At 38.6% G+C, this 24093-nt stretch overlaps 1 protein-coding gene across 3 annotated transcripts in view; it reads left to right on the forward strand.

Annotated features, from left to right (window-relative positions):
* The window catches only part of USP34 (ubiquitin specific peptidase 34), a 301960-nt gene that overhangs the window by 78438 nt on the left and 199429 nt on the right, over positions 1-24093 (forward strand). For all 3 annotated transcript variants that reach the window (XM_039476272.2, XM_074399446.1, XM_074399451.1), the window contains exons 3-6: positions 1214-1634; positions 7999-8049; positions 8247-8396; positions 23266-23333. In XM_039476272.2, the coding sequence (XP_039332206.1) occupies positions 1214-1634; positions 7999-8049; positions 8247-8396; positions 23266-23333 (690 nt within the window). The remainder of the gene's footprint in view (positions 1-1213; positions 1635-7998; positions 8050-8246; positions 8397-23265; positions 23334-24093) is intronic.

The raw sequence follows: 24093 nt of genomic DNA on the forward strand, positions 1-24093 counted from the left end.
GCCTCAGCCTAGCCTCCCGAATAGTTGTGATTACAGGCGCCTGCCACCATGCCTGGGTAATTTTTTTTTTTGTATTTTTAGTAGAGACAGGATTTCACCATGTTGGTCAGGCTGGTCTCGAACTCCTGACCTCAAATGATCCACCTGCGTTGGCCTCCCTGAGTGTTGGGATTACAGGCGTTAGCCACCGCACTTGGCCAATGCTTTTCTTTTCTTTTCTTTTCTTTTTTTTTTTTTGATATGGCGTTTTGCTGTTGTTGCCTAGGCTAGAGGGCAGTGGAGAGATTTCAGCTCACCGCAGCCTTCACCTCCCAGGTACAAGCGATTCTCCTGCCTCAGCCTCCCAAGTAGCTTGGATTACAGGCATGCACCCCCATGGCCAGCTCATTTTGTTTTTTCAGTAGTGACGGGGTTTCTCTGTGTTGTTCAGGTTGGTTTCGAACTCCCAGCCTCAGGTAATCTGCCCCCAACTTTGCCTTCCAGAGTGCTGATCCACTGTGCCTGGCCTGGTTTTCTATAATATATATATATAAGATATGTAATTTTTACAGGAGCTAGAGAAAGAGCGCGCGTGCGCGCTCGCTCTCCCTCTCTCTCTCTGTGTGTGTGTGTGTGTGTGTGTGTGTGTGTGTGTGTTTTATATAATATATATACGTAATTTTTACAGGAGCTAGAGAGAAAGCGCGCACGTGTGAGTATGTGTGTGTGTGTGTGTGTGTGTGTGTGTGTTTCCTAAACAATTTGATTTGCCAAATAGTGCACCCTTCTCAAGTAGCCTTCAAGGACATTAATTTACAAATGTGGCTGTTTTATTGGTTGACAACAAAACCTCTTTTATTAAATAACCAGCTGGCTTTACTAATAAGATATTTCGTTAGAGCCAGTTTCCTAATAACTTGATAAACATATACTGAGTACTTGATAATGGAGAAACAAAATGCCACAATTCGTGTTTTTAAATAGTTACTCGTGTAGAAGGACAGATAAATCCATAAATAAAACTGAAGATAATAGCTGTAAACCTAACATGATGAGTTTATACTGTCTAGAATACCAGTTGTTATTGCGATACTATCTTTGTTATTAAGGTGTACCCCAGCAGGAAGGAAAAAATAAAAAGTCTAGAAGTAACTTAGTATTTGCTGACTTTTTTTATATTAAAAAATACAACTGCTGTATTACTAATTAATTCAATTTTTTTTTTCTCTTATAGACAATGTCTATGCTGCTTCAAGGAATATAAACATTTGGAGATTTTTAACCAAGTAGTGTGTGCACTTATTAACCTAGTAATTGCCCAAGTTCAAGTGCTCCGGGACCAGCTTTGTAAACATTGTACTACAATTAATATAGATTCTGCGTGGCAAGATGAGAGTAATCAAGCAGAAGAACCACTGAATACAGATAGAGAGTGTAATGAAGGAAGTATAGAAAGACAAAAATCAGTAGAAAAAAAATCAAACTCTGCAAGAATTTGTGATCTGACTGAGGAGGAATCTTCAAAGAGTTCTGATCCTTTTAGTTTATGGAGTACAGATGAGAAGGAAAAACTCTTACTGTGTGTGGCAAAAATTTTTCAAATTCAGTTTCCCTTATATACTGCTTACAAGCATAATACTCACCCTACTATTGAGGTATGTAAAAATAGTGTGAATTTTGATTAATATCAAGTCTTAGCTTGACAGTCTGTTTCTCACTGATAAATATGTTTTTGATGGTGGAAAATCATTATTGTCACCAGAGTTATTTCATGTTTTTCCAGAACATTTCTTTCTTTCTTTTTTCTTTCTTTTTTTTTTTTTTGAGATGGAGTTTTGCTCTTGTTACCCAGGCTAGAGTGCAATGGCACGATCTTGGCTCACTGCAATCTCTGCCTCCTGGGTTCAAGCAATTCTCCTGCCTCAGCCTCCTGAGTAGCTGGGATTACAGGCACGTGCCACCATGCCCAGCTATTTTTTTGTATTTTTTAGTGAAGACGGGGTTTCACCACGTTGACCAGGATGGTCTCGATCTCTCGACCTCATGATCCACCCGCCTCGGCCTCCCAAAGTGCTGGTATTACAGGCTTGAGCCACCGCGCCCGGCCTCTCCAGAACATTTCTTGAGTGTTTTGTGCTGAAAATTTGCTTGGCATAGTTCATCTTATCAAGGAAAGATTTATACATCATACTCAGAAATTAAACTGTTACTGAACCAAACATTTTACTGGTATAGATCTATGCTGCTTTTTTGACTCTTTTAATCAATAATAGTTGAGGGAAAATAAACTCATGGAATTTTAAATTTCATTCTTAGAAGCAGTCTGCAGACCCGAATTTGCTGTCATCAAGAAAAAAGCTTATCATATTAACTGTGATTAGTAGTTTCAGATAATAGCATTTTCTTTTGTAAGTTAAGATGCTTGCCTCTATTGATGATATTTTTGCAAGCATTTCCAAGTATTTAGCAACCTACCTTAGACTTACTCAGATAATATGATTTTTTTTTAGGCATAGTGGAAATTGATATAATTATGTGGTAATGTATTTATGACATAACCCAACAGTGGTTTATTATTATTCACTATTCTCACAGGTGGTTCCTTTGCTAGTTTTGGGTGGACTGAGTTATGCAGGTGAATTTACTTTGAGAACTGGATGGATTAGATCGGGGTCTCACTTGTGTGTCTGGCAGTTGGTACTGGCTATTATCTGAGGCTCCTCTTATTTTTCTCCACATGGCTTATTTTCCACTCTGGTAGATTGGCTTCCTTAAATAGTCATCTTAGCAGTGCTCTGGGAAGGCAAAAGTGGAAGCTGTAAAGCTTCTTATGGTACAGCCTTTGAAATGGCACTGTATAATTCTGCCATATTCCATTGTACTGCTTTCCGTTATTTGAAGTGGTTCCCAAGGGCAGTCCAGATTCAAAGGGGTAGGGAAGTAGACTCCATTTCTGGAGGGAGGAGATATAAAATTTCATTTTATATCTTATACATTCTGTTTCCTGTGTACCCTGGGATATGAAGATCTATGGGCATTAGAGAATCTTTTTTTTTTTATTAATCTGCCTCTTTTCTCTAGCTTGTTTGTTCTGTAACTTCTCAAAACTTCTCTTTCTTCATCTGAAAAATAATAGTCCTTTACTGGGATATTTTCACATCAAATTAAGACTTACTTGAAAACGTAGCTGAGGGTATACATTTTCCCTCTTAGATTTCTTTGTAAGAATATTTAAAATCAGGTGCTCTTGGTTTCTCAAGTCACCCCCGTGGCCCTCTTCCAAGTTCTACTTCCTGTCCTCCTTTCTTTTCTTTCCCTTACTGGCTTTTTAATAAACTTTCACTCACTCCTGCTCTGAGGGGGGAAAAAAAAGAGTATTTAAAATCAGATTTGGATATAAATTCTCCAAGATGTGTCTTAAAATTTTTTTTTTAAAATCAGATTGTGCTGTCATCTTAGGCTATGATCTTCAAGTGTAGAAACCATTAAACAGCCTGTTACATGATATAAAATAAATACTCTGAAAAAGTCATCTCAGAATCTTACTCAACAAAAGAGTCTCATGAGGCAAACTTGAAAAATTTAATCTTACAAACACTGTCTACATAGTGCTTTAATGTCTTAACTTGGTAATTGTAAGATGCTAAAAACAGTTTGGTTAGTGACTTAGATATGTGAAATTCATAGAGAAATAATTTTTTTCAATTAAAAGTTTGTTACTGATATAGAACTATAAGCAATACTGAATCTGCTACTTTGTTCCTAAAGTCAACTTGCTCATCAGTGTTTTTTCTTTCTCATTTTCAAAAATGGCGATCTCTAAATGTAGGTATAGTTACTCTTGTACTTTGTTTTAAAGTACTTTGTTATTCCTGTGCTTGAGTATTTTATGCTACTGCTTGGTTGAAAGCAATAGTTTCATGAGGTTTTTGAGGTAAAATGCTAACAAAAAATATCTATAGAATAAAGTAAAAGAGTAATTTCCTTATACCGAATTCTATTAATATCTTAGATATAGTGCCTCTTTAATTTTTTTTCTTAGTAGTTGTTTCCCAGGTTTCTATTTTCTTAATAATGATCTGTTACAAGTACTCTATTTCTAGTTTCTATCCCGATGGCCATTTAATTAAATGCGGTAACAGTCAGCTGTTTCAAATGGTCTTAGATCAAAGACTTGGTAGCATACATGTTATAAAAATTATATATATGTATAAATTTGTGTGTACATACAATAAAGCAAACAAATTACTATGAAATGCAATACAGCTTGCTAGAGATTTTTATCCCACTTTTCTTTGAGGAAGTAGTCTATTTAATCTTTTCTTTGTACTGCTGTGCTATACTTTCTTAAGCCTTTGATCTTGATTTTTAGTTAATATTTTTTAAAGAGGTACAACATGGCCAAAAATCTTAGAGGGGCAAGATTCAAAACTCATGAGTTAGTATTTTGATAGCTGTGTCTTTAGAACCTACTCAATACTTGTTTTATAGAAAAAGCAACTGGCCTAGAGAGATTAAGAGATTTGATTGGGCATATTGCTGAAAAGAGTCCTAGAATCCAGGTTTTTTACTACATTACATACTAAATCATTTTGAACTAATTACTGTATTCTAAATAATATGGGAATTTGGAGTCCCTCCTCCTCTTCCTCCCTTCTTTCTCCTCTTACTGTCCTCATCAAAACTGTAATATTTTAAAAGCTTAAGTAATTGGACATTAATATTAATTCAGGATAAAAATGGAGAACAGCCTAGTTGATTTTATTTTTTTACCCTTGAAAGACAGGGGCTTGATCTGTCTCCCAGGCAGGAGTGCAGTGGTATGATCGTAGGTCACCATGAACTTGAACTCCTGGGTTCAAAAATATCCACTCACCTCAACCACCTTAGTAGCTTGGACTCTAGGCAGTCACCACAGTGCTTCACTAAGTTTATTTTTATTTTATTATTTTTAAAGAGATTTTAAGTTTATTATGTTTTCAAGGGGTTTATCTTTGTTACCCAGGCTGTTCTCCAACTCTTTGCCTCAGGTGATCCTTCTGCCTTGGCCTCCAAAGTGCTGGGATTATAGGCATGAACCATAGTGCCTTGCTATGCTAGTTGCATTTTTTTTTATCCTGAATAAGTATGTATAATTCTGTGAAATGAGATATTGCCCTAGTGTTGTAAGTTTTTTTCTAAGTATAGGGAAAAAGATAATAAAAATGATAGGGCCAGATGCAGTGGCTCACACCTATAATCCCAGCATTTTAGGAAGCTGAGGCAAGAGGAACACTTGAGGCCGGGAGTTCAAGTCTAGCCTGGGCAACATAGCAAGAGCTCATCTTTACAAGAAAAAAAAGTTTAGCTGCACATAGTAGTATACACCTGTAATCTCAGCTCTTGGGTGACTGAGGCAGAAGGATCACTTGAGCCAGGAGTTCAAGGCTGCAGTGAGCTATGATCATACCTCTGCATGACAGAGTGGAACGTTATCTTAAAAAACATCTTAAAAAGTAGAAAGGAGGCCGGGCGCGGTGGCTCAAGCCTGTAATCCCAGCACTTTGGGAGGCCGAGGCGGGTGGATCACGAGGTCAAGAGATCGAGACCATCCTGGTCAACATGGTGAAACCCTGTCTCTACTAAAAATGCAAAAAAATTAGCTGGGCATGGTGGCGCGTGCCTGTAATCCCAGCTACTCAGGAGGCTGAGGCAGGAGAATTGCCTGAACCCAGGAGGCGGAGGTTGTGGTGAGCCGAGATCGCACCATTGCACTCCAGCCTGGGTAACAAGAGCGAAACTCCATCTCAAAAAAAAAAAAAAAGTAGAAAGGAGAGAAACCACTGCATTTATGTTAAATACATGAATGGTATGATCAGACAGATGAAACATGTATGTGATTTTTAAATTTTTGAATCAGAGTCTTCCTCTGTCACCTAGGCTGGAGTAGTACACTGGCACATTATGGTTCACTGTAGCCTTGGCCCTCCTAGGCTCAAGTAATCCTTCAGTTTCCCAAGTAGCTGGGAATACAGGTGCATGCCCCCTGCCTGGCTAGTTTAATTTTTTTTTTTTAAAGACGGAATTTCGCTCTTGTTGCCCAGGCTGGAGTGCAGTGGTGCAATCTCTGCTCACCACAGCGTCTGCCTTCCGGGTTCAAGCAATTCTCCTGCCTCAGTCTCCCAAGTAGCTGGGATTATAGGCATGTGCCAACACGCCTGGCTAATTTTGTATTTTTAGTAGAGATGGAGTCCCTCCATGTTGGTCAGGTTGGTCTTAAGCTCCCAGCTTCAGGTGATCCACCTGCCTTGCCTCCCAAAGTGCTGGGATTATAGTTGTGAGCCACCATGCCCAGCCTAGTTTTTAAATTTTTTTTGAGGAGGAAAGGTCTTGCTCTGTTACCCGGGCTGGCTTGAAACTCCTGGCCTCTGGGAATCCTCCTGCCTCTGTTTCCCACAGTGCTGGGATTATAGGCATGGGCCACCATGCCCAGTCAATTTAGCATTTTTTAGAACATTTCCAACATTGTGCAATTATCAATGCTAATTCCACCATCACCAACTTCTTTTTATGCAAAAATTTTATTTCAGACCTTTAGTTCTTCATGGCTTAATCATGGAGCCACATTATACATAGAATTGCCCTTCCTCTGTAGTTACCCATTTATTTCTTTTTTTCTCTTAATTAACTTTCTCTGCTACAAATAATATGGGATCATCTCATTTAGTAAATGTGAGGTTTTTGAGGAAAAAAACCCCAAAACTTTAAAATCATTGATTGCTAGTGTAGAGAAGGCCACCCTAGGGGAAAAATAAATAAAAATCATTGATAATTTTATTAAGTCCTTTCTCAGAGATTAACTAAAATAAGAACTTTTGAAAAGTATTGTTAATTCACCTTTTTAATTTTATTTTATTACTTTTTTTTTTTTGAGATGGAATTTCACACTTGCCCAGGCTGGAATGCAGTGGCATGATCTCAGCTCACTGCACCGTCCACCTCCCAAGTTCAAGTGATTCTCCTGCCTCAGCCTCCCACGTAGCTGGGAATACAGGTGCCTGCCACCACACCCGGCTAATAATGTTCTTGTATTTTTAGTAGAGATGGGGTTTCACTGTGTTGGCCAGGCTGGTCTCAAATTCCTGACCTTGTAATCTGCCTGCCTTGGTCCTCTTCCTAGTGTTGTTCTTAGTGTCTTTTTAACCTATAGATCTGTGTTAATTTTTTATATACTACTTTAAAAAAGGGATTATAACATTCTAGGATACTAGCTTCATATATTCAGAGTAGAAATATAAAGTGATAAAACAGTTCCCCTGAATCACCAAAATAGATGTATGTAATCTATTTTATCAAATCTGACTAACAGTGCACATCAGGATAGAACTCTGGAGATTTCTTAACTGTGTCCATGTTTAGGCACTAGAAAACTTGGCTGTAGTATTCTAGCATAGTTCACTGGGTCCGTGTTTCTGTATTTAACAGTGCCACAGGAGGTCTTAAATTCTGGACTTTTTGAAGACCATGAAAAGATTTGTTGAAACTAACATAAAGTTTTACCTCTGGCCGCAGTGGTCCTAGGTTCAGGTGATTCTTGTGCCTCAGCCTCCTGAGTAGAGTAGAGTAGCAGGGATTACATGTGCCCGCCGCCACTCCTGGCTAATTTTTGTATTTTTAGTAGAGTCGAGGTTTCACCATGTTGATCTGGCTGGTCTCAGACTCCTGACCTCTGGTGATCCACTGCCTTGACCTCCGAAAGTGCTGAGATTTTAAACATTGATTTTTAAGACAAGATTGCTTAATGTTTAATAAGTCAAAATAGTATTTAGTATATACTGTGGAATGATTTCTTTAAAGAAGTACTAAAATACACCTTGGAGTTGAATCATATAACCTTCAGTTAAGAGTATCACTGTTTATGAGGAGCAATTGCAAAATCTGTTCATTGAGTTTTCATAAAATCAATCTTTTGTATAATTGCATTTTTTAAAGATTAGTAATTGTAACCTAATTTTATATGCTTTTTTTTTTTTAAATTAGGATATATCAACTCAAGAAAGTAACATATTAGGGGCATTCTGTGATATGAATGTAAGTGTTTTACCTTTTTTATTCTAACTTTTGTGGAAAAATTTTTTTTTTTATCAAAGCCTTCTTCATCCGTATGTTTTTATCCGTTTGTTCATGAGTCTTTTCAGTTTGTCTCATCAGTATCTCTAAAGTATTGCTAATAAGATAAAAATTATTCTTAGGTTTTCAAATAAAGACTTGTTTTTTTATATTCCCAGGATGTCGAAGTACCATTGCATTTGCTTCGTTATGTATGTTTGTTTTGTGGGAAAAATGGCCTTTCTCTCATGAAGGATTGCTTTGAATATGGAACTCCTGAAACTTTGCCATTTCTTATAGCACATGCGTTTATTACAGTTGTGTCTAATGTAAGTATTGTTTTGAATTGATCTTAATCTAGGGAGCAGTGTCTACCATATTAGTAACATGAATTTTTATACTCTGAAAAGGAAGGTTTTGAATGATTTGCATGTATGCTTTTTTTTGACAAAATGAGTACAGAAACCGTCTTAATGGTCTTTCTTAAGATTATAATTTGAATAAAATTAAAAGTTACCTGTTTTAAAGTTAAAAGGGGTCATGACTATAATTACCTATTATCTAAATTATGAGGTAAGTGACTGCACAAAACTTTAATTTTTATTTTTCAATTGTAATTTTTTTTTTTTTTTTTTTTTGGAGAGAGGGTCTCACTCTGTTGACCAGGCTGCAGCTTTGACCTCCTGGGTTCAGGTTAATCCTCAGCCTCATGAGTAGCCGGGACTACAGGTTCGCACCACCATGCCTGGCTAAATTTTTGTACTTTTTTTAACAGACAGTTTTACCCTGTTGCCCAGGCCATTTTAAACTTGCATTCCGTGGGATTCTGTCCTGGGAAATTTTTGAATTTTTAGGTTTTTGGTTACTGTAAATGATGGTTGCTTAGGTTACTATTAGTGTATGCCTGAATTATCTCTGTATTACACATGAAGATACAACATTTCTTCTTTTCTTTGAAAAGAAGTTAATTTCTTCTGTATTCTGTGAATGTCAGTTACTGTGAAGCACAGTAGGTACAGAAAGAAAGATACTTTTTAGTACCTGTATATTAAAATTCAGCCTTTAATAACCTATTCTGGTCATCGTTAAAAAACTGGCAAAGCAAAAGTTCAGTGTACCTTTACCAAACCCCGAAATCTTGTGTAATGGAATTACCTTAGTTAATAACTAATATTAGATAATTTTAATAATCTATAAAGTAAAAATATTGGGTGAAAAGGGACTCAACCAAATATTTTGTTGCATTGCTTCCGATGATATGCACTTTGCAGTGATGCAGTACATGGGAAAGAGTACTGATGTTACTGAAATTTGTAATAAATGATTAGTATCAAGGTCATTTTTAGTTCAAAAATTCCATGCTTTTTGATAGGTTGAAAATACTACATATAGTAGTACTAGCATGTAGGTTAAAAATGTAGCTTTTTTTTTTTTTTGGGAGATGGAGTTTCGCTCTTGTTACCCAGGCTGGAGTGCAATGGCATGATCTCGGCTCACCGCAACCTCTGCCTCCTGGGTTCAAGCAATTCTCCTGCCTCAGCCTCCTGAGTAGCTGGGATTACAGGTGTGCGCCACCATGCCCAGCTAATTTTTTGTATTTTTAGTAGAGACAGGGTTTCACCATGTTGACCAGAATGGTCTCAGTCTCTTGACCTCGTGATCCACCCGCCTTGGCCTCCCAAAGTGCTGGGATTACAGGCGTGAGCCACCGCGCCTGGCCTAATTTTTTTAATTTACAAAGTAGGAATGCTGATGGTACCCATCTATCTTAGAGCATTGTTGTGAGGTTTAAAATGAGAAAGATTTTAAGCTCATACTGTTGCAGTTGACATATAAAGTATGTAACGACTGGTGGCTTTTACTAACTTTTGCTGTTATTACATACTTAAGTGATCCTGTTATTCTGATTGAACTTACTTGTTTGATAGGAAGTTTTATGCAGTTTGGCATTCTCTGAGAAAAATATCTCAATTTAGTGAACTGAAATGCTGGGATAACATTTTTATTTTACACTGTAATTTTGGAGAGGGCATATAATTTTGAAATTTGAAACTCAGGAAATTATCAAAGGATTGATTTAATCAGGAATATTATATAAACCTGGATTAAACTAATTTTTGAATTTATTTGTACTAAATTTTGGTTAATGGTGTAGCATGGAAGGCTTGTGAAAGACTTTATTATATCTTTTTTTTTTTTTTTTTTTTTTTTGAGACGGAGTTTCACTCTTGTTACCCAGGCTGGAGTGCAATGGCGGGATCTCGGCTCACCGCAACCTCCGCCTCCTGGGTTCAAGCAATTCTCCTGCCTCCGCCTCCCTAGTAGCTGGGACTACAGGCGTGCGCCACCATGCCCAGCTAATTTTTGTATTCTTAGTAGAGACAAGGTTTCACCACGTTGACCAGGATGGTCTCGATCTCTTGACCTCGTGATCCACCCGCCTCGGCCTCCCAAAGTGCTGGGATTACAGGCATGAGCCACCGCGCCCGGCCAACTTTATTATATCTTTAAAAGTTATTGTTAACAAGTGTTTTATTCTTTTTTTGTCTGTTCTTTGAGACAGTCTCACTCTGTCACCTAGACTGGAGTGCAGTGGTGTGATCTTGGCTCACTGCAGCCTCCGCCTCCCGGGGTTCAAGCAGTTCTCATGCCTCAGCCTCCTGAGTAGCTTGGGTAACTGGTGTGCACCACTACACCCAGCTAATTTTTGTGTTTTTAGTAAACATAGGTTTTTGCCATGTTGTCCAGGCTGCTCTTGAACTCCTGACCTCACGTGATCCTCCTGTGTCGGTCTCCCAAAGTGCTGGGATTACAGGCTTTAGCCACTGCACTTGGTCTTTGTTTTGTTTTGAGAGATATGTCTGCTGTGCAGTAGCGTGATAATAGATAACTACATCCTTGACCTGTCAGATTCAAGTGAACCTCCCATGTCAGCCTCCCAAGTACGTGGGACTGCTGGTATGTGTCACCATGCTTGGCTAAATTAATTTTTTTTTTTTTTTTTAAGAGATGGGGTTACACTGTTGCCCAACCTGTAAAGTTATCCTTCACTAAACAGAGAGGTTTAGGCTTAGATTGTGTTTTACCTTTTTTTTCAGCCTTTATATGTCTGCTAACTGGTGGGTTGTTGTCAATCTGCATAGTTTTCTTTATCTTGCAACTCAACTGAGGCCGTTAAACCGAAGTTAACATACTGTTTAATAATCTATTTTTTGAACACCGTAATACTATAATAGTGTAATCTGTATTTGTTGCTTTTCTGAGAATAATAACTCAATGAAGTAACTCTCTATTTGGTGTTTTTTTTCTTATAAAAATATCTTAGATTGGTTCTCTGCGAGCTAATTTTTTCATACAGTTAATATTTTAGTGTAGATAAAGAACATACAGTTCTTTTTATTTATTTCATCATTTAGAGTTTTTCTAAAAGGGCTGGTGATGTTTTAAGCGTTAGAAGTTGTGGCATGATTTCTGACAGTCTTGACCATTCTTTCTAAAGTTTATATGAGCATTTAATGGTCTGTTTAAACAATTAAAAAAGACTAGTCTTTGCATTTGAGATACTTCAGGGCCTTTAAATTTCAGATTTTTCCATGCTCGTACAAATTATTGTAAAACACATTAATTTCCCCTAGTAGGTAATTGTATAAACTCTGATCATTTTTATATGTCCATTTCTTTTCTTGCAAAGTGGGATCTTGTTGCTGTTTTGGCCTCAACAGAATGAGGTCTCTGTTTGGGAATCTCTGAATTTCACAGGAATGAACAGAACTATATTTAACAGTCAAAAAAATAGTATTACATTTTAGGGCAACCCTTTGTAAAGAAAAGAAAATATCTCATAAATAACGTTTAAGGCAAGGCAGATGAGGACTGACATTGAATATCTCTCTCAGTTTATTATAGTAAATCACACATTCAGAAGAGAACATTTTTTTTTTTTTTTTTTTTTGAGACGGAGTTTCGCTCTTGTTACCCAGGCTGGAGTGCAATGGCGCGATCTCGGCTCACCGCAACCTCCGCCTCCTGGGTTCAGGCAATTCTCCTGCCTCAGCCTCCTGAGTAGCTGGGATTACAGGCACACGCCACCATGCCCAGCTAATTTTTTGTATTTTTAGTAGAGACGGAGTTTCACTATGTTGGCCAGGATGGTCTCGATCTCCTGACCTCGTGATCCACCCGCCTCGGCCTCCCAAAGTGCTGGGATTACAGGTGTGAGCCACCGCGCCCAGCCTCGAGAACATGTTTATATCATTTCCTGGGATCCCGGAAATGACCCCATTCTGTTTATTTTCTAGGATAATTTCCTCACTTAAAGAAAAAAATCTATTTATTTTAAGATTGGCTAATTTTTGTGTTTTTGGTAGAGACAGTGTTTCACCATGTTGCCCAGGCTGGTCTTGAATTCCTGGACTCAAACTATCCACCCATATTGGCCTCCCAACGTGCTGGTATTACAGGTGTGTGCCACTGCGCCTGGCTGATTTCCTCACTTTATTGAGGAAGGGTAACTTTGTCAGATGGTGAGTGTTATTTTTATTTTTATTTTTTTGAGACGGAGTCTTGCACTGTCGTCAGGCTGGAGTGCAGTGGCACTATCTCAGCTCACTGCAACCTCTGCTTCCCAAGTTCAGGCACACACCACCAAGCCCAGCTAACTTTTGTATTTTTAGTAGAGATGGGGTTTCACCTTGTTGACCCGTATGGTCTTGATCTCTCAACCTCGTGATCTGCCCGTCTTGGCCTCCCAAAGTGCTGGGATTACAGGTGTGAGCCACTGTGCTCTATTGGTGAGTGTTATTTTTTAGAACCTGAATCTAGAATCATGAAATTGCATCTCAGGAAAACTCACTCTGCTATGGGTTGGAATTATCAACAAAGAAAATTCTTAACGTATCAGATTAAGGTTCAAATCTGATAGTGACATCAAGCCCATACATTTATTTTAATCTCAACAATTTAAGGAGATTCTTAACTAGAACTTCAATTCTTAACTATCTCTCAGTTTTAGGAAATTGATCAGTTTTCCCAAGTATTATTCCACCTGTTATGTGGATCCATTCTTTTTTTTTTTTTTTTTTGAGACGGAGTTTCGCTCTTGTTACCCAGGCTGGAGTGCAATGGCGCGATCTCGGCTCACCGCAACCTCCGCCTCCTGGGCTCAGGCAATTCTGCCTCAGCCTCCTAAGTAGCTGGGATTACAGGCACGCACCACCATGCCCAGCTAACTTTTTTTTTTTGTATTTTTAGTAGAGACGGGGTTTCACCTTGTTGACCAGGATGGTCTCGATCTCTCGACCTCGTGATCCACCTGCCTCGGCCTCCCAAAGTGCTGGGATTACAGGCTTGAGCCACCGCGCCCGGCCTGGATCCATTCTTTAATAACAGCTTGCACCCACAAGAACATAACAACAAAGATCTTTATGTAGTTTTTCCACTTTGCAAATGCAGCTTAGTAACATTTAACCCAGCTTAGAGAATTAGAACACATAGGGACACAAGTTACTCCACTGAGACCCAAATGGAAGCTAATCATACATTTTTTGAGTTACATTTGGTTTTAGTTTATAGTGTCCTTCCTCAGCCTTCATCCCTTTGCCTGAGTTTGTCATCTCATGCGTAGCACCTTTTATTAATTTATAAAGAATACAGTAGAGACAAGGGATTTATTATGGAGGAGAAAGAAGTGCAAATGTGGCTTAATAAAATAACTTCACATAAAATATGCCTTAGACAAATGATTAAGTTGGAGATGTGGGTCAAAGGCACAAGCCTGTAGGGCTTAAGTGACATACAGGAGAACACAATAACAATTTCTGAATTCTCAACATCCTAAGACTGCTTCTGCTTTTTACAAATGTACTAGCAAAGACTGTTTTTTTGTTTGTTTTTTGAGATACAGTCTTTTTTTTTTTAAAATAAAGATGGAGTTTCACCGTGTTGGCCAGGCTGGTCTCAAACTCCTAACCTCAGGTGATCTGCTCACCTTGGCCTCCAGAAGTGCTGGGATTACACGCATGAGCCACCGCACCCAGCCTGAGATGCAGTCTTGCTCTTTTGCCCAGGCTGGAGTGAGGTGGCACGATCTTGGCTCACTGTAATCTTGGCTTCCTGGGTTCCAGCGATTCTCCTGCCTCAGCCTCCCAAGTAGCTGGGACTACAGGCACGAACCACCATGCCCGGCTAATTTTTGTAGTTTTAGTAGAGACAGGGTTTCACCATATTAGCCAGGCTGGTTTTGAACTCCTGACCTTGTGACCCACCCACGTTGGCCTCTCAGAGTGCTGGTATTACAGGCATGAGCCACCGTACCATGCCTCAAAGACTGTTTGATACCAGAAACTAGGGTAGGATTACGTATTTTTTGATATCTCTATACTAGATAGGAGAATAGGTTGACAATTTTAAATTTTCTTTTCTTTTTTTTTGTGCTGCAAAGTCAATATTTATTTGCTTATGGAGAATAAAACAGGAAATTACAAAATTAAGGAAAAGTATTGATTTATAAACAGACCATTACAGTGACTGTCAAAAGCATTTTATCCAGTGACATGTTCCATTAACTAGATACAACCATAAGAATGAACGTCTGTTTTTTTAATGTTTGTCTAAGGAACAAAACAGAACCTTACCAAAAACTGTGCCTTGTAACATTTTTTAAAGATGATTTCCATTTTTGGATCTGCTTTTTTGTTACTTGATTTTTAAAAGCTAAAGCATTGATATTACCATTGTTCTAAAATTATAGAATCATATTTCTGAACTGTTCACATAATTGGGCACTAAAATAAAAACAGAAAACTTAGTTATTTTAATTTCTGTGGATACGGTTTACCTTTCCTTGATCTTGAGGTGCTATGTTTTCTCCTTATATACCCTTGTATATCTATTAAGTTATTTCTCATTGTCATTGGATTGCGGGTTTCTTTTCTTTTTTTAATTGCATTTTAGGTTTTGAGGTATATGTGAAGAACATGCAAGGTTGTTGCATAGGTACACACATGGCAGCGTGATTTGCTGCCTTCCTCCCCTTCACCTATATGTAGCATTTCACCCCATGCTGTCTCTCTCCAACTCCCCACCCCATGCTGTCCCTCCCCTATTTCTCCCCGACAGACCCCAGTGTGTGATGTTCCCCTTCCTGTGTCCATGTGTTCTCATTGTTCAGCACCCACCTATGAGTGAGAACATGTGATATTTGATTTTCTGTTCTTGCGTCAGTTTGCTGAGAATGATGGTTTCCAGGTTCATCCATGTCCCTACAAAGGACACTAACTCATCGTTTTTGATGGCTGCATAATATTTCATGATGTATATGTGCCATATTTTCCCTGTCCAGTCTATCATCTATGGGCATTTGTGTTGGTTCCGGGTCTTTGCTATTGTAAACAGTGCTGCAATGAACATTCGTGTGCGTGTGTCCTTACAGTAGAATGATTTATAATCCTTTGGATATATACCCAGTAATGGGATTGCTGGGTCAAATGGAATTTCTATTTCTAGGTCCTTAAGGAATCGCTACACTGTCTTCCACAATGGTTGAACTAATTTACACTCCCACCAACAGTGTAGGAGTGTTCCTATTTCTCCACATCCTCTCCAGCATCTGTTGTCTCCAGATTTTTTAATGATTGCCCTTCTAACTGGCGTGAGATGGAATCTCAATGTAGTTTTGATTTGCATTTCTCTTATGACCAGGGATGATGAGCATTTTTTCATATGTTTGTTGGCCTCATGTATGTCTTCTTTTGTAAAGTATTCATATCCTTCGCCCACTTTTGAATGGGCTTGTTTGTTTTTTTCTTATAAATCTGTTTTAGTTCTTTGTAAATTCTGGATATCAGCCCTTTGTCAAATGGGTAGACTGACAATTAAGTTTCCATGATGCCACTTTGTCAGAACTGGCTTTGATGCTGAACACTGTTTTTCTGCAGTTAAGGGGACAGGGAACTTTTTTCCCCCTCCTGTTTCTGAGAGTTTTAACTGAGAGATTACAAGGGCTGCTAGAATTCCATTAGCACTAAGTAGAGGGTGGGGAGAAGGAAACTGGAAAAGCTCAAAACTTACAGTAAGGAATGATAAAGGACACACTGTAGGATTAATAGCATATGGAATTTGTTTTTTAGGGTGTTTGCATCTGTAGTAGTGTTAATGTTGATTTTTATAAAGATAATCCTCGGTTTGAATTGTAGCTCTGTTGCATAGTATGTAATTTTGTTTTCATTACTTTTATAAGCCTTACTTTTCTCATTTATCACAATGGGAATATTAAGGACATAGTAAATGGTAACTCTTCTTTCCATTAAAATTTTTTCTTCTAGTATTGACATTTTTCTTCACTTGCTATTTTTTATTGAAATTTTTACTAACTTGTGTCTTTGTTTATTCTAAAATAAAAGATATTACTGGCCAGGCACGGTGGCTCATGCCTGTCATCAGAGCACTTAGGGAGGCAGAAGTGGGTGGATCACGAGGTGAGGAGATCCGAGACCATCCTGGCTAACATGGTGAAACCCCTGACTGTACTAAAAATAGAACAAATAAGCCAGGTGTGGTGGCACGTGCCTGTAGTCCCAGCTCCTTGGGAGACTGAGGTAGAATCGCTTGAACCTGGGGAGGTGGAGTTTGCAGTAAGCCGAGATTGTGGCACCGCACCCCAGTGTGGTTGACAGAACGAGACTCTGTCTCCAAAAAAATAAAGATATTACTATATTCTCTCTGATGTATCTTGTATAAAATAGAATCTTTTATCCTTTTGTTAAAATTGGAAGAGTAACAGTACACAAAGTGATAACATGGCTCAGTGATTTATCAAAGCAAATACTCATTTAACCATCGCTCAAACCAAGAAACAGAACATTTTCAACTTCCCTGAAGCCTCTTTTATGAGTCCTTCAGGCCACTAACCATCCCTTTTCCCTTAAAAATAAAAAAAATTTATACTTTAGTGCTGATCATTCCCCTGCTTTTTTTACAAAAGGTTTTGTCGCCTAACTTAATATCCCTAAACACTATAATTTGAATAAAACAGTTTTGTCTGTTTTATTCAACATGCAGATGGAATCACATACTATGCATTTTTCAGGCGTGGTTGCTTTTCTTAAATGCTGAAATTTATATTGCATTTATTTCTAGTATGTTCATTTTCATTGTTGAATCTTTTAAAATATACCATTTTATTTTACTGTTGATGGACATTTAGGTTATTACAGTTCTTATGGGTGTGAACATTCTTTTATTTGTTTTGGTGCACATGGGTTTGCATTTCGTTTGGATACATATCTAGAAGGGGAATTTCTTTTCAGTAGCTTATGTATTTCTTTTTTTTTTAAACTCCGCTGTGCCCCTACATCTCCTGGAATATGCATATTTTCTTTTTTTCTTTCTTTTGTTTGAGGCAGAGTCTTTGTCACCTACTCTGGAGTTCAGTGGTGCCATCTCGGATCACTACAACCTCTACTTCCTGGGTTCAGGCAATTCTACTGCCTCAGCTCCCCTAGTTGCTGGGACTGCAGGTGCCCTCCACCACATCCAGCTCATTTTTGTATTTTTAGTAGAGGCAGGGTTTCACCATGTTGGACAGGCTGTTCTTGAACTCCTAACCTTGTGATCTGCCTGCCTTGGCCTCCCAAAGCGTTGAGATTAGAGGCATGAGCCACCACGCATGGCTGAGTATGAATATTTTCAATATTAGGTGTTAAACCTATGGTTTCCTTAGGTGGTTGTATTAATTTATACTTCTGTCAGGTCTATGAGAGTTCCCCTAGTTCCATATCCTTACCAGGTATTGACTTGGTTTTTTAGAGATTTTTAATGGATTTAGTAGTAGCTTACTTTGATTTTTATTATTATTTTTTGAGACAGGGTCTCAACTCTGTTACCCAGGCCAGAGTGCAATGGGCTGATCTCAGCTCTTTGCAACCTCTGCTACTTGTGATCAGGCAGTCTTCTCACCTCAACCTCCTCAGTAGCTAGTGCATGCTACCATGCCCCTCTAAATTTTTATATGTTACAGACGTGGGTTTTTGCCATGTTGTCCTGACTGGTCTCAAACAACTCAGCTCAAGCAATCCTCCAGCTTTGGCCTCCTAAAGGGCTGGGATTACAGACATGAGCTACTGTACCTGGCCTTCGGGATATATACATGTGCGTGTGCGCGCGTATGTGTGTGTGTCTGTATGTATGTACAGTAAATATGTTTTTATGTATACGTGTGTGTGTGTGTGTGTGTGTGTGTGTATATCTTTGTATATATATAAATGTATTTTTTTGGTTGGGGATGGGATGGAGTCCTGCTGTTGCCCAGGCCGGAGTGCAGTGGTATGATCTTGGCTCACTACAACCTCTGCCTCCCAGGTTGAAGTGATTCTCCTGCCTCAGCCTCCTGAGTAGCTGGGGCTACAGGGGCATACCGCCATACCTGGCTAATTTTTATATTTTTAGTAGAGACAGGATTTCACCACAATGGCCAGGCTGGTCTCAAACTCCTGACCTTGTGATTTGCCCACTTCGGCCTTTCAAAGTGCTAGGATTACAGGTGTGAGCCACTGAGCCTGGCCTTTTGTTTGTTTGTTTGAGATGGAGTCTCACCCTGTTGTCCAGGCTGGAGTATAATGGCATGATCTCGGTTCACTGCAACCTCTGCCCTCCTGGGTTCAAGCAGTTCTCCTGCCTCACCTCCCAGGCAGTTGGGATTTACAGGCACCTGCCACCACGCATGCCTAATTTCTTTGTACTTTCGGTAGATACAGGGTTTCACCATGTTGGCCAAGCTGGTCTTGAACTCCTGACTTAAAAAAGTGATCTGACAGCCTAGGCCTCCCAAAGTGCTGGGATTACGGGTGTGAGTCACCATGCCTGGCTTGTTGAATATTTTTAATGACTAATAGGAATGAGCACCTTTTCATAAGCCTATTACTTATTTGGGTATTATTTGTGAAGTATCTGTTTAGATCTGCCCGTTTGCAAAATTGGATTGTCTACTTTTTTCTAACTGATGTTTGGAAGGTCCTTATGTGTTTTAGATGGAAGTCTTTTCTTTGGTATATGTATATATTGCCAATGTCTTCCACCTTTTGTGTTGCTTTTCACTGTCATGTTTAAGAACCATTATCAAGCTTCATATCGTATAAATTGTCAATATTTTTCTTTTTGGTTAAAATTTTCATTTTTGGTTGAAAGAGTCATTTTTTTACTCTGGGGTCATGAAGATACTTTCCTGTATTCTCCAAAGTTTTGTTTTTTAAAAAATTATTTTTTCCTGCCTACCTTGGTTGGGAAACAAGTATTATTTCTTTACCATTTATATTTTGATCTATTCAACTGCAATAAATTTTTATTCATAGTGTCGGGGAGGGATTAAGATTCATTTTCTTTTTCACACAGATATTCAGTGTTCCTAACACTGTCACAGATAGTCATTTCTTCTTTGTTCTGTAGTACCACTTTTTTTTTTTTTGAGACGGAGTTTCGCTCTTGTTACCCAGGCTGGAGTGCAATGGCGCGATCTTGGCTCACCGCAACCTCCGCCTCCTGGGCTCAGGCAATTCTCCTGCCTCAGCCTCCTAAGTAGCTGGGATTACAGGCACGTGCCACCACGCCCAGCTAGTTTTTTGTATTTTTAGTAGAGACGGGGTTTCACTATGTTGACCAGGATGGTCTTGATCTCCCGACCTCGTGATCCACCCGCCTCGGCCTCCCAAAGTGCCGGGATTACAGGCTTGAGCCACCGCGCCCGGCTGTAGTACCACTTTTGTTGCCCAGGTTAGTCTTGAACTTCTGGCCTGAAGCAATCCTTCCATCTCGGCTTCCATAACTGTTGGTAACGGGTGACTCATGCTGGTGGCTACATGAAGTAAAATCTGATGTGTTTATGTGCATGAGTTTGGGCTCTCTGGCATAGTACATTATTCTGTTTGCTTAATTTTGTGCTGTTTTGCCCAATTCCTTAATTACTGAATCTCTATAAGAAGTCTTGCTGGCTGGACATTGTGGCTAACACCTGTAATCCCAGTACTTTAGGAGGCTGAGGCAGACAGATCACCTGAGGTTTGGAGTTCGAGACCAGCCTGACCAACATGACAAACAAGATACAGAAAAAAAAAGTCTTGCTATCTGGGAAAGCAAGTGCTACCTCCTTGTTGTTTTTCTCTTTTCTTCTTCTTTTTTCTCTTTTCTGAGATGGTCTCACTCTGGTCACCTAGGTTGGAGTGCAGTAGCACGATCTCAGCTTACTGCAACCTCTGCCTCCTGGGTTCAAGCGATTATCGTGCCTCAGCATCCAACACAGGTGGGATTACAGATGCATGCCACCATTCCTGGCTAATTTTTTTGTATTTACAGTAGAGACAGAGTTTCACAATGTTGGCCAGATTGATTTTGAACTCCTGATCTCAGGTGAACCCCCCGCCTTGGCCTCCCAGAGCGCTGAGATTACAGGCCTAAGCCACTGCACCTGGCCTCTGGTTGTATTTCCAGTTGTGGCTCTTCTCAGACCTTTGTGCTTTGTTGTAAGTTCTACACATAAACGTTTTTGCATTACACTGAATCTATAGATGAACTTGGGGAGAACTGTTATCCTCACAATAAATATGGGAAATACCTCCTTATTTACATGTTCTTTAATTGATTATTTTCCAGCATTTTTATGTACAGGTATGTATGTTGTTAGGTTACTCCTAGACCCATGTTAGTTTTTATGATATTGTTAAGGGAATCTTTTTTAAAACTTCTTTTTTTTTTTTAAACTATTTGTTCCTGGTGTGTAAGAAAAAAATATATAGGGAGGGGTGTGTGTGTGTGTGTATATATATAGGTGTATGTATATTTATTTATATTAACTTTCTAAGCAGCAGTTTTGTTAAACTCTTTAATTTCAGTGTTTATCTGAAAGTTATTTTGGGTTTTCTAGTTATACAATTATATTATGTCAGGGTATTATCATTTTTAATTCTTCCTTTCTAGTCCTTTGCCTTTTATTTAGTTTCTTACTGTATTGTACTGTCTAGGTCCTTCAGCTTAAGTAGAATCAAGGCTTCCTTTTCCTGTTCCTAGTTTCAGAAGGCAAAGTTGTTAACATTTAACATTAACATATTTACTTCAGGGTTTTTATTGATATCTTTTATTTGATTAGAGTGACTCCCTACATTCTGTATTCCCCAATTTTTATTTTTTAATTGTTTGGTTTTTTTGTTTGTTTTGAGTCAAGGTCTCGCTCTGTTCAGGGTGGAAATATAGTGACAGGATCTTGGCTCACTGAAACCTCCACCTCCTGGATTCAAGCGATTCTCCCATCTCAACCTCCCAACCTTCTGGGACTACAGGCATGTGTCACCATGCCCAGCTTATTTTTGTATTATTTTCGTAGAGATGGAATTTCGGCAATGTTGACCAGGCTGATCTTGAACTCCTGCCCTCAAGTGATCTACCCGCTTTGGTTTCCCAGAGTGCTGGATTATAGGTGTGAGCCACTGTGCCTGTCCAAATTTGTTTTTTACAAAAAATTACATTAAAGCAGCCATGCTAATATATTGTTCCAGTTTTAGTATATGTGCTGCTGAATCGAGCACCCAAATTCGTTTTTAATTTGTATCTGCTGCCTGTGTCAAGGTTCAGTATCAGAGTTTTTTGTTTGATTTGTTTGGTTAAGATTTTTATTCTTAATGTTTTTGAAAATAAAACTATTATAATGTCTTCATCTTTGATATATAAGTGTGGGAATATTGTGTAGGAAAAAAGGAAATGGAACTTATAATTCAGTTGAGTTCTAATAGTTACAGTAAAAGCTTATCCCAGTAAATACTTGTTGATAATGTAATCAGTGTGTGACTGTAAAATATATTTACTTCAGACGAATATTGAAGTCATGAGAAATCATGGGTAATTTGAAATTTTTTAGGAACAAATGATGAGATGATTAGTTAAAAATGAATATGGTTTCTTAAAAAATGAATACAGTGCCTTGTATTTGGGGATGATACTGGTAACAGAGATATAGAGAATTATTTAGTAAGAAAGTACTTTGAAAAATTTTTTTTTCTTTTCAGCAAGAAGCTAATATTCATTTTTCGGATAGACTATGTAAAATAAGATATATAAAATAAATAGGTTAAATTTCCTGATACATGTGTAATTGTTTTGTAGTATACTCTTTTCATAATTGATAATATGTGTAATTTTAGAGACCGCAAAATACTGCCTTTTTTTTTTTTTTTTTTTTAAGAAGGAATCTCTCTCTTTTGCCCTTGCCAGGAGTGCAGTGGCGTGATCTCAGTTCACTGCAACCTCTGCCTTCTGGGTTCAAGCGATTTTCCTGCCTCAGCCTCCTGAGTAGGTGGGATTACAGGCTCATGCCACCACGCCCAGCTAAGTTTTGTATTTTTAGTAGAGACTGGGTTCCACCATGTTGGTTAGGCTGGTCTGAAACTTCTGACCTTGTGATCTGCCTGCCTCAGCTACCCAAAGTTCTGGGATTACAGGTGTGAGCCACCACCCCGGCTTTGCTTTGTTTTTAATTTTTTTTTTTTTTTTTTTTTGAGACAGAGTTTCGCTCTTGTTACCCAGGCTAGAGTGCAATGGCACGATCTCGGCTCACCACAACCTCCGCCTCCTGGGTTCAGGCAATTCTCCTGCCTCAGCCTCCTGAGTAGCTGGGATTACAGGCATGTGCCACCATGCCCAGCTAATTTTTTGTATTTTTAGTAGAGACGGGGTTTCACCATGTTGACCAGGGTGGTCTCAATCTCTTGACCTCGTGATCCACCCGCCTTGGCCTCCCAAAGTGCTGGGATTACAGGTGTGAGCCACCGCGCCCGGCCTGTTTTTAATTTTTGACAGAGTCTTACACTGTTCCCTAGGCTGGATTCAGTGGCACGATCTTGGCTCACCACAACCTCTGCCCCCTGGGTTCAGGCAATTCTCTTGTCTCAGCCTCCTGAGTACCTGGGACTACAGGCATGTGCCATCATGCTCGGCTAATTTTTTGTCTTTTTAGTAGAGACGAGGTTTCACTATGTTGGCCAGGCTGGTCTTGAACTCCTGACCTTGTGATCTGTCCACCTTGGCCTCTCAAAGTAATGGGATTGCAGGTGTGAGCCACTGCACCCAGCTAGTGCTCTTGTTTTTAATTAGTTTAGTGAAAGACATATGTATTTTACATATTCATTAGACATTAATATTGTTTTTATGTTTCTTATATAGATTAGAATATGGCTACATATCCCTGCTGTCATGCAGCACATTATACCTTTTAGGACCTATGTTATTAGGTAAGTTTATCAAATCTCTCTTCCCAATTATTAATGTAATATATCTAAACAGTTTATAATACAGAGTTATATTGTTTGTAAGTCACCTGTAGTCATAACCTCTAGAGAAAATTTCAAGTAACAGTTAGGTATATAGTATTTTTAATGCACATATATGGATTTTATATTTAATGTTTAATTTTTAACAAGTTATGTTGGACTTTTTTTTTACATGAGTATGTAAAAAGAGATTAATGGTTATTTCACTGTATTTTCAGTCAACAAATACATAGTATCTGTTAGGTTCTAGGTACTGAGGATATAGGAAAGAAGAAAACAAATTGCAGAAATCTCTGCTCTTGTTCAATCTATTTATAAAAGAAGTAAATGATACATTCTACATCAGAAATTGATAAGTATTATAGGATAAATAGCAGCAAAGGTGGATATAGGAAAGAAGAAAACAAATTGCAGAAATCTCTGCTCTTGTTCAATCTATTTATAAAAGAAGTAAATGATACATTCTACATCAGAAATTGATAAGTATTATAGGATAAATAGCAGCAAAGGTGGATTGAGAGTTCTAGAGGGTGGGTTACAGTTTAAATATGGGGAAAAGAAGGTCTCATTGAATGGGAGGTGACATTTGAATTTTATAAGTCTCAACCTAAAAAGGAAGCCTAAGAAGATGGACAAAGGGTTATATTGATTAGAATTAGAGTAGGAACTATCAAGATTCTGCATAGTTTATTTCTTGACATTTATGAGAGTATTATACTTA

This window comes from Saimiri boliviensis, chromosome 1 (assembly GCF_048565385.1).
Source record: "Saimiri boliviensis isolate mSaiBol1 chromosome 1, mSaiBol1.pri, whole genome shotgun sequence".
NCBI lineage: Eukaryota > Metazoa > Chordata > Mammalia > Primates > Cebidae > Saimiri > Saimiri boliviensis.